Source organism: Pieris brassicae, chromosome 4 (assembly GCF_905147105.1).
Source record: "Pieris brassicae chromosome 4, ilPieBrab1.1, whole genome shotgun sequence".
NCBI classification, from domain to species: domain Eukaryota; kingdom Metazoa; phylum Arthropoda; class Insecta; order Lepidoptera; family Pieridae; genus Pieris; species Pieris brassicae.
In genome coordinates, this window is record NC_059668.1 from 21,848,513 (window position 1) to 21,862,071 (window position 13,559).

The window sequence follows — 13,559 nt, forward strand, 5'->3', positions numbered from 1 at the left end:
AGAATTTTATTATTTAATTGATATTTTAAAATAAGCGTTGAATATCAATGAGTAGCTTTATTTACATACAATACTAATAACATGTCAAAACATCATCTTTTTTAAACAAAACAAGGCACATGGTGAGAGGAAATTCTCGCAACAGCATCTAGCGCCATCTGGTTCATACGTAAAACACACAAAGGGCGGTAAAATACAAATAATTAAATTGATGACCAAATTACCGTATAAGATTATATTAGTTTCACGTAGTAAATTATTCTAATAGAAAGGTGAATAAAACATAGTGGAATGGAAATCGAAACCAGTAAAATGTATGATCGGAAATATTTAAAAACTGGTATTAATCTTAAAACTTAATTACATTTATAATCCCTAAGTTAAAATTTAACAATGTCAGTGTAAAACCAGATATCAAACAGGAAAGGAAAGAAATTAACTACACCTTACTAGAAATTACTAAAAGAATACAAAAAACTTTCAGAAAACAATGAAATGCCTACAAAAGTCACGTTCAACAAATGCTTAATTAAATAAACAGGCGGCTTAAGTCCATAAATAAAAAACGATAACTAAAATTTTGACAATTTCGAACTTGTGTGTTTCTTTAAGTGTTGGAATGTACGTCGTTTTCGATTTTTATTGTATAAACAGTCTTCCCTGAAGTTGGCGACGTTATCAGCTTGTGCGACAAATTTGGTTTCAGCCGAGATAACATTTATTTTAAATGTAGTCGTAAATCCCTGGTTGGAGGAAGAGGTCGAAGGCATTGATGGCAACACTTTGGGTATTTTTTTCTTTGGTTTCTTCTTTTCAGGTGAATCGTCGTTTAGATAAACACTTTCTTCTAGATATGTCGAGGGCATTTTTCTACGATAATCCTCGACTATAAATTGACTGGTTGAAATTACTTTTGGCTTCTTCCTCGCTTGAATTTTCGGATTATCCGCCAGCTGTGTGATGACAGACATGGGCAAGCGGGGAACTGTCATTTTTGAGGAACTCGGTTGGACCTTAAACAATAATGTTTTGTAAAGCAAAGACTAATGTCCAGATAAAAAATTGATGTTTTATCTAACTATAAAATACCTCACTTTTCGGTGTTAATGTGTAAGATTAAAAAGTTAGCAGATTTAACAATTACTTTTATATGGAACATGGTAATCATGCAACATGTGGTAACTTTAATCCTTATAATGAGGACTATTTATTTAAGCATCAATTTGTTTTTTATAAGTAGGTTGTTCGTAATTCAGCCTATTTAAATTATCAAATTGAATACAAAACGCATACAGAAGTTTTATAAAAATCAAACCTTCGGGTGATCATGTTCATCATCTTCCCTTTCTTTGCGTTTTTTACTTTTCTTGACATCAGCTACTGCAAACATACAAATTTATTAAATGCAATAAAATAGGAATTTTATCATTAATTAATATATATTGTTCATATTGCTTGAAGAATTCTAATCCATTAAACAAAACTAATAATATTTAAAAGTTTTGTTCTGTATTATGTTCGACAAAAATATTATTATACCACTTTATTTACCTTTAACAGTTTCATCCGTATTTTTTATTTTTCTCTTTTTCTTTTCATTGCCATTACTATGTGAAGTAGTTTCTGCAAAAATACCACAAATATATATTAAAAATTATTTTTTTACCCAAGTTTCTAAAATGAATTTTAAAACCTTTACTTTTCTAAGATGAGATAAATAATATTTTTTAATGAAATGAAACATGAACTTAGTTTTGACAGGTAAAACCTGTTAACCGGTAAAATTAATTCATATTTCTTCTTACCAATAACTTCTTCAACCAGAACAGTGTTTGACCTCTTCCTCTTTTTCTTTCCCATGACTAAATCTTCACTTTGCCCTAAAACAAATAATCCATTAACAATTTGATTATTTTAGGCAATTTGTTCTTTAAGCAAGCAAAACGTTTCGTTAACTTGTATATTTATTATTAAATTGCTGTTTGTTTGAATCAATAAATATTTCATCCACATATCCTCATTAACTGAGCCCCGCCCATCTTTTATTATATGTTAGTTATTAAGGACCTATGATGAGATGGTCTAAGTCTAAATTTATTTCTGATTACCAAGCTTTATATTAAAATGTAATGTGCATACAGAGCAATGTGAAAAAATTGATATTTAAAAATTTAAATATACAAATATTTTTAGTTTTCGTAAATTAATGTTTAGAATATTATTAGAAATATATCTGAACTATGAAATTGAAAAAGTGTAATAGTATGTGTGGTGTGGCTACTAATGTATTGATGACATACAATACATATATAATATACCATAATAAATCATACCTTCAACGCTATCTGCAGATTGTAACATCTGTTTTTTCTTTTTCTTTTCACCTTTAGTCTTTATTAAATCAATTTCTTGTTTATTTACCAAATCTGTAATAAATATAATGTGATCATATTAATATATATACTATTAATATTTTGACTAAAAATGTCCTAAACGCATGCTTAAGTATGCAATTCCCAAAACCGTGGTCGTGCGTTTGAATCCCGGCTACACTGTGGATATTTTTGTCTATGTTCGCAATAATTTTTTTTGTTATCAAGGTACACAAAGTGTAAGTTAGGGTAGGCAGAGATAATGTCTTGATATACAGAAATAGGTCTGTCTGTTTCATGCCCATATTGTGTATAGTAATTTAGCCTTTCTGACGAGAATGAATAAAAAATACATACCTTCAACATGAGTTTGAGGGAGTTTCTCAGCACTTTTAGGTGTCTTGATAACTGACACTTCAACGACATTCGCGTCTGAAATTTTTAAAATTATTGCAAAATTAACAAAAACTATTTTTTTCTCAGTTATGCTTGGCAAAAGATAGATTATGCGGCTACAGAGGATTATCATTCACTAATAGAACACTTTTATATAAAATATAAATATTATTTTTATGTAAACCTCAACAAAAAGTGCTACAAAAGACTCTCTATTTGCCTTTATATAAATTGATTTATATTATCAATAAAAATAAAGTTCGACTGTACTTTTTAGAAACACTTCAACATAAATAAAAAATATATAGAATTTACTAAAAGATATTTTCATTTTCATGTTGGTTAACAAATTAGACAATATATAAACATATATGGACAGTGATATGAAATTACCTTCAATATTGCCAGACTTTCTTTTCTTTTTCTTGTCACTTTTAGGCGTCTTTACATTCGAGTTCATCTCGGCAACGATCTCATTTATTGGTGCTTCTGAAACTATTGTTTTTTATTAAACAATACGAAATAACATGTAAATTTGGTACAATTTGCATTTGTAAATTTTGAATTATAAATAAAATATTATTCACTTCCACAGAAAATATAAAAAAATAAATATATTTTTGAATGTTGGCACTTACATATATTTTTAAAAACTGTCTATGGCAGATCTTACCTTCAATATTTGTCTGTGACACATCTAGATTCTTCTTCTTTTCAGATTTAGGAGTATTTACTTTAGAGACCGGCTCTGAAAAAGAAAATATTTGAATAGAGTACAAAGCCTACAATTAAATGTTCTGTTGCATCAAGAACTTATTATGGCAAGCTTACAATAACTACAACCCTATTCTGTGTGTGTAAGACACATTTCCAGAAGTCATTTAGTGAAACAGATAATTAATTTCTATAATCCTACATGGTAGTCTAATAGTGCTAAGTTTTGGTAGAATGGCTGTTTGGCATTTGGAATGTATTATCAAATTTCATAAAGTGTTTTATAAGCAACCAAATGATAATGTCATGATTTCTATATATATAAAATTCTCACACAATGTTTGTTCCCATACTCCTCCGAAACGGCTCAACCGATTCTTATGAATTTTTAATGCATATTCAGTATGTCTGAGAATCGGCTACTATCTATATTTCAAACCTCTAAGTGAAAAGGGGTGTCCACAAAAAAAAAATTACACAATTTTTTTTTGTTTTTATTTTTTTATGATACTTAATTGTAACCCCTCTACGATGAACCCCTATTTTTTATTATAGTAGATAGGTTATTTTAATTGAACTAAAAAAATGTTTCCTAGAAATAATATACATGGCAAAACGACGTTTGCCGGCTAGTAATGGTATATTGTTTAAAGATGGCTTTACCTTGATTATTCTGGAATTCCGATAAATCTTGTTTCTTTTTCTCTCCACTTTTTGGGGACTTGGCATTGCATGAGTTCAGTTCTGTAAAGAAAAAATAGAAATTAGTTTATATGTTGACAACTTTTATAATTTACAAGATTAATAAAACTATTTCACAATTAACAGATTTAAATAAGAAATATTCACCTTGAATATTTGTCTGTGATTCCAATAAACTAAGCTTTTTCTTGTTTGCACTTTTAGGAGATTTCACATTTGACGAGTCCAGCTCTGAAAGTATAATTAATAATTAGAATATATACAGTATTGTTATAACATACTGAGGGGTAATGTAGCATGCTAAAAGTAGTTTACTCATTAAAAACATCTTTTTATAATATCAGAATAGAAGAGAAACTGTTCATCTCTGTCTTTCGAATTGTCTTAATGCTATTATGAAAAGAGTCAAATGAGTATTTCAGTTAAAACTGTGCATTAAGTCTGATTTATGCTTTAGGAATAAAGAATGTATATTTATAACTTAGGTTAGGACACAAGATGAAATCTTATACCTCGAATATTCCCTTGGGATTCAGAAAACTCTTGTTTTTTCTTCTTGTCACTTTTAGGAGTTTTTACATTTGACAAATTAAATTCTGAATCTGTTAAACATATGTATTATTATCAACATTGAGTAAATTATTAAAAAATAGACATTTTTATCAATCTAATCTCACCATCAAAATCGGCAACTGATTCAGATAATTTATTCTTCTTTTTCTTCTCACTTTTAAGAGTAATACTTGAAGCGTTTTGGTCAATTTTATCATCGGGCTCAACTATAAGAAATTAAGATACTAAATTTAAACCCTTTTAAATTTTTATGTTTTGATCTTAATGTAATATATTATTTAAAAAAATAAAAGAATTACACATAGTATTTTTTTTTATTTAGCTAGAATTGTCAGAAAGACTATAGGTGTGAGTTTTAGTTAGCGTTTATATAGCATTTAGGATGCACGTTGTTTAAAAAAAAGCTCAAATCATTCAATCAATCAATCGTCCATAGATCAAAATCAGTCTTACCGTCAATATCAATTTGTGACTGGGATAGCTTTTGCCTCATCTTCTTTTCACTTTTAGGAGTTTTTACATTTGAGGTATTTAGATCTTCGGCTTGCTCGGCTTCTGAAATAATACATACAAATTAAATTCATTTATTAAAAAAAGCGAGAAAAGTGGAAAGTATCCTACCAATATCAAGATGAGATTTCGATAGTCTTTTCCTTTTCTTGTCATTTGGAGTTTTGACACTGGAAGTATTTTGGTCTGGGATTTCTTCAGTAGGTGTTTCCGCAGTCAGCGATTTAGATTTTTTTTGTTTCTTATCACTTTGAGGAGTTCTATTGAAAATGTTTTGGTCTTTGATAATCTTTTCTTCTACTGGTGCATCTTTAATAAAAAAAAATAGATTATAACTGTGAATTTATTGATTCTTGGGTTACCACTTAGGGGTTTCAATTACGATTCTAAATAAAAATAATTTATATACTTAATTAATGAATATGCCTTGTCCAAACCAATACAAACAAATATTTTACAAAGCAAAAACATACCATCTTCACCCTGTGATTCTGAGATGTTTTGCTTTTTTTATCACTTTTAGGATTAGCATGTGAAGTATGAGTAACACTTATTATGATTTTTTTAATGCGGGAGGCAATAAGGTCTGTAAGGGAATGGTACCCTGACTCCTTGATGGCCCCTTAATTGTTTTGGTTAGTTTGAGTATATTTTATTGAATATAGGACAAATAAGCAGGCCGCTCAGTTGATACCTACCACGGACACTTACAATGCCAGAAGGCTCATAAGTGTGTTATATTGAATCACATTAAATATACATTTTTCATTTTTGCAACAAATATGCATGCTTCAACAATATTAGGAAATAAAAACTGAACTTACCCTCAGCATCTGCAGATTCGGATAATTTTTGCTTCTTTTTCTTCTCACTTTTGGGAGTTTTTACACTTGAAGTATTCTGTATTTGAATTATATTTTCAGTTGAGGCATCTAAAAGTCAGAATATATATTAAAACTCTTTCAATTATAATTTAAATACTAGTACTGAGAATGTCATTTGTAAATATTTTTATTTTAATGAATGAATTTCTAAATCTTGAGATTTTTGTTATCTACCCTCATTTTTAAATATTTTTTATACAAATGCAACGAAATTATAATTAATGTTTGTACCCTCAATATCAGCTATAGATTCAGATGACTTTTGCTTCTTTTTCTTCTCACTTTTAGGAGTTTTTACACTTGAAGTATTCTGTATTTGAATTATATCTTCAGTTGAGGCATCTAAAAGTCAGAATATATATTAAAACTCTTTCAATTATAATTTAAATACTAGTACTGAGAATGTCATTTGTAAATATTTTTATTTTAATGAATGAATTTCTAAATCTTGAGATTTTTGTTATCTACCCTCATTTTTAAATATTTTTTATACAAATGCAACGAAATTATAATTAATGTTTGTACCCTCAATATCAGCTATAGATTCAGATGACTTTTGCTTCTTTTTCTTCTCACTTTTAGGAGTTTTAACATTAATTGATGTATCTGAAATAAAATACACAATTAACATATAACAATGACCAATTAATTATTTTCTATTTAGCATAGTACATATCGGCACATAGCATAATATTTAAAAATATTATTATTATTACTATGTAGGTTAAGAAATACTGTATAATTATTTTAACTACATTTCTATTAACATGTAATACATTAGTATGTATAACTATAAAAAAAATGAGACTCTCATCCCTGAGTGTTGTTGAGCATCAATGAGTATTTAGTTTTTTGTTCGCATTTAACTATTGCGAGGAATATTATGACTTCAACCCAAAAAGTCGTCGAAGTGTGTTAGGCACAGGTCGCTGATCGCCTACTTGCCTATTTGATCGTGAAACAGAAATCTGAGGCCCAGACCTGTAAGGTTTTTAATGTATAAATTATTTTTCATACCATTATCTGCCATCGCTTCAAACACTTGTTTCTTTTTATCGCTTTTAGGAGTCTTAGCACTGGAAGTGTTTTGATGATCGCTATCCTCAATAAGTGTAACTAAAACAAATTAAATAAAATATTTACTAAAATAAAGCTAAAAAGTTTTTTGATCTGAAGTATTACTGGTACAAAATGAAGAATTATTTTATGTGTCCATTTATCAAGGTTAAGCTGTATAACGGAAATATTATATTTATCATACCATTAATATCAGTCTGCGATTTGGACAACCTTTGTTTCTTCTTTTCACTTTTAGGTGTTTTAATGTTGGAAATATTATTGTCCTTGATAATCTTTTCTTCGGCCGGTGCATCTGAAAATAGTTATTAACATTATTTAATAGGATTTTTTTATTTGGCCACCTACAGTTTTGGTTTCAGTTTCTAGGAATAGAAACAAACTGTAGCTAATCAAGCACAAAGGCAGTTCAAATCAATCAAATCTAAATATGTATTATCTTAGAATGAAATTACCGTCTCCAAGGTCCCCTTTTGTGTCGATGAAAAAGAGGTTTTCTGAACCGCAATCCATATTTTCTGGAAAAATGCAATAATTATGAAATGTCATGATGTTAAATAATACTTTTAAACCAATATTTCTTTTTTATTTAAATTTATGAAAGTCTATTAAAAATATCCATAACAATAAATCTCCTCATGAGCAGACTCTCTCATACATACACTATATGTTTGGCAGCTGGGATACATTTATTTTTCAGTGTTTGAAATGTTTTAGCTTGTAAACGTGTTTTCCATTTTATTATATAATTAGCGATTGTAATATGTAATTTAGTGAACAGTGTTGGTCCCCTGAGGTCGTAGGTTTGATCCCTGGACTTTCTTTCTATGTGCGCATTTAGCATTCGCTCGAACGGTGAAGGAAAACATCGTGAGGAAACACGTCGTCAGACACAGGAGCCTGATCACCTACTTGCCTATTAAGTTGACAAACTATCATGAAAATTATACAGAAATCTGAGGCACCAATCTTAAAAAGTTGTTACTGACTATTTAATATATAATTTACGTTAGGTATAGAACCGCAAATAATTTAATGTTAAAGTTAATTTGTAGAGACAAATACAGACAGAACATATATCTTACCCTCTTCATTATTTGTGAGATCAGTCTTAGCTTCACTTTCTTTCAAAGGAACCACTTCATCTTCATTTTTAGTATTAATAGAATCAGTGTTGCTATCTTCGGAAATAAGCAGGTTGAGATTGATCGAGTCAGACGACGAATTATCATCATCTTTAACCAAGTCTGTTTTATTAGGATTTTGCTTCGGTGTTGTGTTTGATAAACTTTCTTTTTTACCAGACTGAGTTAGATTAAGCTCGTCAATTATGGAGGCTCGTTTATTTTTCATCTTTTTCTTCACGTCTAGGTTAAGTGATGTGTCAATTTTACTAGCTTTGTTCAGGGTGCTTAGAATTGAATCATAATTACTAATTATATTGTTTGTGTCGCTATCGGACGAAGTTTCGTCATCTTTTTCAGACTCCAAAGGATTTTCATCACCTTTTTCGAGATTGTTCAATTGACTTCTATTTGATGATACTTCAGAGTCCAGTGTTGTATTCGTTTCGTTATTCCCTTTCTTGGGAGATTTTGGATCTTTTTTCATTGAAGTGGCTAGTGGGTCACTTTCTTTAGAACTCACATTCATTTGTGTCATCTCTTTTTCGTTAAATGTTTCATTTACATTGGATTCAGATAAGTGTTTCTTGATTTCAGTACGGGACTTACTTTCATTAAGCCCACTGATTTCGTGACTGGAATCCAATCGCATCCTGTTATTTTTTTTCCGCTGTTTAGGAGAGTTGTCATCATCTGATTTGGAAACGCTGTCGTCTTTTATGATATTCTTTTTCTTAATATTTAATTTGTGACGGGATTCAAACATTTCTCTAGAAGCTTTCTTCTGTTCTTTGATCATACGTTCATTGTATTTTTTCTTTGACTTCGCTGTCATTTTAAGTTCATTATCACTCATTGATAAGTCATCTTCGGTTCCTTCTAAAAGCTGATTGTCTTCTTCATCAGAGCTGACAATGAAGGAATCTTTTTCGTAATCAGAGTCATTTGAGAAGTCTTCATCTGAGGTAAGAGTGACACCTTTATCAATGATTTCGTTTTCTTTGGCATATTGTAAATCCTCTTCGTCCTGACTATCACCCGATTCATAATCATCACCAGCATCGTCAGCTTCATCATTTACTAAGTCATTTTTTGCGATAGATTCATCACTAGATATTTCACTATCATCAGATTCATCATTTATTAACATTTTCTTCTTTTTTGATTTCCTCTTAGATTCATTAACATTGAGTTTCAAATTTGGCATTTCGTCACCTGTATCTTCATCACTAGAATGCACATTCACCATTAATTGGTCCTCCTTTGACTCAATGGATTCAGTTGACACTTTATTTTCACAGTCCTTATCCTTAGGCGTAATAACATTAGACTTATTAATCATTGATATATTTTTGCAATCATCTTTATTTTTTATCTGGCTATCATTAACAGACTTTATTGATTGATTGCTATTCATCATTTCATCTTTTGGAACCTTGTCATCACAATCTTCATCTACCATGAGACTTTTACTTGCAGAGGAAAGTTTATTATTTTCATTTTTCACTAAAGGCGAGTCGGTTTCGACGAAACTTTTCGGAGTACCGTCAATATTATCACTTGATTTAATAATGGATGTATTCATTGGTGCAATTAACTTTTGGAGAGGTTTCTGTTGTAATGGGGTGCTTGTTAAGCAGGTTATTGGCTGATTCTTGGGTTCCTTATCCAAACTTTGTGTTTTATCTAAATCTACAAGTGATTTAGATAAAAAAGTATTGTCTGATGGCATTGGACTTTTTCCCAGAATATTTATTTGCAAGGGATTATCATTAGGCTGTGATAATATCAATGTACTTTTATTTTCAGTTTCGAAAGCCTGTGACACTGAAGAGTTTCTTTTCGACTTAAATGATATGCTACTTTTACGGGATTTGTTATTTAACTCTGTGAAAGATTCTTTTTCTTCAGGTATTATCATGCTTTCTGGTATAGTTTGATCAATATCCATTGGCTCAACACTGTCATTAATTTTTTTCTCTCCATGAGAAGCATTCATGGTTTCATCTCTATTAGACTTATGTAGAGAAACATTAACATTTGTTGAAGAAACATCTACATCAGGAACAAATTGATATTGAGTTTTCTGAATATTAATTTCAGTAGTGAATTCCTCTATTATTATTTCTGGCTTTGAAACATGACTTGGGTCTTTGTTAAAAAGTTCTTCACTTGATGTGTCTTTGTGTTTATTTTCTGTTAAAGATTTGTTGCATATTTGATCAATGTCCATTTTATCTACAATAACTTTTACAGTTTTTAAGCTTTGAGAATTTTGAGATAAACGGTCAATAGCAGATTCATTATTGTTTTGAGATTTGTTTATATTAATGTCTTTTTGTTCTTGTTTCAGAGTTTCATCGGATGTTGAAGAATTTGTTGACCATGACATAGTTCTTTTTTTATATGGTTTCATGTTTGATTCCATAAATGATGTTGTTTTGTTTAGAGTGTCAGTTTTGGAAAATTTGTCTACATTATTTAATAATTCTATTGATGAGGCTGAGAGGTTGCCCTTTTTGTTATGCTTTGGTCCAGGTGATATATTCTCCTTTTGAATATCTGGTGACGGAGGACTGGAGCATTTTACTATAGATTTATTTTTAGAATCATCAATAACACTATTGTTTGACTTTTTCTCACCTTGATCAATAATTATACCAGAACTATTTTTACTCTTATTATTTGAAGGAGAATGAGATGGTGTGATGAAGCTTTTTTCAACAAATTCCACTTCTTCAGCAATAATTTCAGTTATACTTGGTACTGCTTTTTCAATTTCATCTGTAAGGGAATGTTATAAATATTTAACAACCTAAAATATGAAAAAGAAAAGCCCATATTGAAATAATATCTGTGGGCTGTTGTTGTACATTAAACTGGATAAATTTGCCCTGTCAATTGACAAGAAATGTCTTTACATGGCAACAAATATTGATTCAAAGATATACATGCCTTTATCTATATTTGGGGTTGAATCCTTTCTTGTTCTTCTAGTTTGTTTGGCAGGTGTTAAAGGAATTTCACTGTCACTACCTGTAACATTATAATGGATTAATAAGCACAAAGAACAAAGCTAAGCAAAATTTTATGAAAACAAATATGGCAAAGGAATGATTGCAAACCTAATTGTGAGTTTCTTCTTGTAACCCGCTTTGCTCTGGGAGTATCACCAGTAGTAGTAGCAACAGTATCTGACACAATACTTGTGTTTGATTTGATCCTTGTACTTCTTCTGACTGGTGTCAATGGTTTGTCATCCAGAGGTTCGAAGCCTTCTTTAGTTGTTTTTCTTGTAACACGTTTTGGTGTGGACTTTTGTGGTGTTACATCTGTAAAATTTTGTGCATTGTTATTGGTAAATTAAAAACAATTAATTATTAAAATATTATACCCATTAATGATAAAAACTAATATCAATCTAAATAAGTATTTTAGTTGACTTAATGTTACAAGAGTTAAATCTAAAAATAAATAAATTTGGTTGGTATAAATACACAACTTTTTTTATAAAAATAGCAAAACAGATAACAGTAATGGAAAGTTTAAAGCTAGCATTATTGTTACTTTGATAAGTAGGTTTAGACAACTATTCCAATTAATTGGAATTACTTTTCAATAAGAAGCTATTAACCTAGTACATAGTGGAATAAATTACCATTTTCATCAATTTGTATCAATTTTGATGGCCTACCACGCTTTTTGGTGGGCGTATTTGGTGTGGACGACCTTTCTTCTGTTGATTCGACAGATAACCTTCTGCGCAGTCGAGTCACCGGAGCTGTAATTTTTTAAAAATATAATTAATTACTTGTTATGTTACAGGAATTCATATGAAATAGAATCGTAGACATATTATAATATTACTATTTCATGTATAATAAAGAAGTTTTTATATTTTTAAGATAGTGGAAAAGGAATATTATTCTAGGATTAGGTAAAACGTAAGCATCTAAGATGTATAGTACGATCTTCTAGCTGGTTCTACGATAAAATAACCCGTCGAGTTGCAACAGGATACCATCTCATCCGTAAGAAATGTTATATTTATTTTAATAGCTAATATTAATTTTATTCTAGTTTGATTGTTTTGTAACATGCGTTAAGCACGCCTTCATCAGTATTTGGACATTTCGTATTTCACGTACCTTTTGCGCTGTTATCATCCTCCATCGTAGGTAATGAAGGAAATTATGGTATTCGTAGTCAATAACTTCAGTCCCAAACGAATGGAGCACGTGTTTTGTTGAAATAACCGATTAACACTCACTGAAAACGAAACTGAGAGGTTGGGATGAACAGCTGTTATGACGCCGGCACGAGTTATGTCAATTCAAATTTAGTTCAAAGCGCGAAGCGGTTACAGCAAAGCGACGCTTCATGTTTTGTAGCTTGGCAACATTTTACTCTTTAATTTTTGTGTAACCATAGACTTGAATGTCTAGATTCTAATGCATAATAATTTATTACTACTCTTTTCGCAGATATATTGTGACCTTGTGATCTCGATATGTTTTTAAAGTGTCGCTTTAACTTTTATGATAATATGATAGAAATAAAACCTAAACTAAAACTATTTTTATGGTAGTATGCGATCTGTTTCAGGATTAGGAAACGATTGACATATTGTACAAAATAATTTCCATAGAATAAAGATATCCTCGTGTTTTTTTATAGTAAAATGTTTTGCAAAACATTAGTAAAAATATATAGTTATAGAACATCACTCAGAAGTAAAAATGAGAAAAAACAGTCGTAATAGTGTTTTACGACTTTGTTCCTTAGGGAAGCGACTTGTAGATTTAATGAAAAAAAAAAGGAAATTGAGACAACGTTTAACTAAAATCTAATTTAGTGAGAAAGCCTTCATTTTTCTATGTGCGGATTCATATTTTGTCTTTGTAGTCTGCCTAAAGATTATTTCAAGAAGATGGTCGTATTTATTGTCTCGTGATAGTGAATTGAAAGATATAATTTACTAAATATTAATATTAGTTTATCCTGTTAATTTATTATAAAATAGTGAACTGTTCTTTATATTATTATTAGTATTTGGCAAAAGCAATTAATTATTTGTTTTACGACTCAAAACTGCCGCTATCTCGTTCAGGTATCGGTCTATAAGTACCAAGTTTTGATCTAAATCTAATCATTATTATCGACTTCTCAGTATTTAAAAATTTCAGGTTGAATATCGAGTGATTTAT

At 29.9% G+C, this 13,559-nt stretch overlaps 1 protein-coding gene across 5 annotated transcripts; it reads right to left on the minus strand.

The window, feature by feature from the left end:
- Window positions 1-37: 37 nt before the first annotated feature.
- Window positions 38-12,686, minus strand: LOC123708113 (dentin sialophosphoprotein). Of its 5 annotated transcripts, none has more exons than XM_045658628.1 (25): window positions 12,501-12,686; window positions 12,011-12,133; window positions 11,478-11,684; window positions 11,308-11,388; window positions 8,314-11,136; window positions 7,684-7,746; window positions 7,413-7,523; window positions 7,169-7,267; window positions 6,677-6,757; window positions 6,383-6,493; window positions 6,092-6,199; window positions 5,379-5,576; window positions 5,211-5,303; window positions 4,862-4,963; window positions 4,697-4,786; window positions 4,332-4,415; window positions 4,146-4,226; window positions 3,442-3,516; window positions 3,162-3,263; window positions 2,730-2,804; window positions 2,334-2,426; window positions 1,806-1,880; window positions 1,552-1,623; window positions 1,316-1,380; window positions 38-1,013 (listed from the first exon to the last, which is right to left on the minus strand). In XM_045658628.1, the coding sequence occupies exons 1-25, from the start codon at window positions 12,523-12,525 to the stop codon at window positions 573-575; spliced, it is 5,478 nt and encodes a 1,825-aa protein (XP_045514584.1). In that variant the 5' UTR covers window positions 12,526-12,686; the 3' UTR covers window positions 38-572. The 5 variants fall into 5 exon arrangements, with proteins under 5 accessions (XP_045514584.1, XP_045514583.1, XP_045514582.1 ...); XM_045658627.1 differs by having other exon boundaries at window positions 5,211-5,309; XM_045658626.1 differs by having other exon boundaries at window positions 1,316-1,377; window positions 5,211-5,312.
- Between the last annotated feature and the right edge of the window lie 873 nt (window positions 12,687-13,559).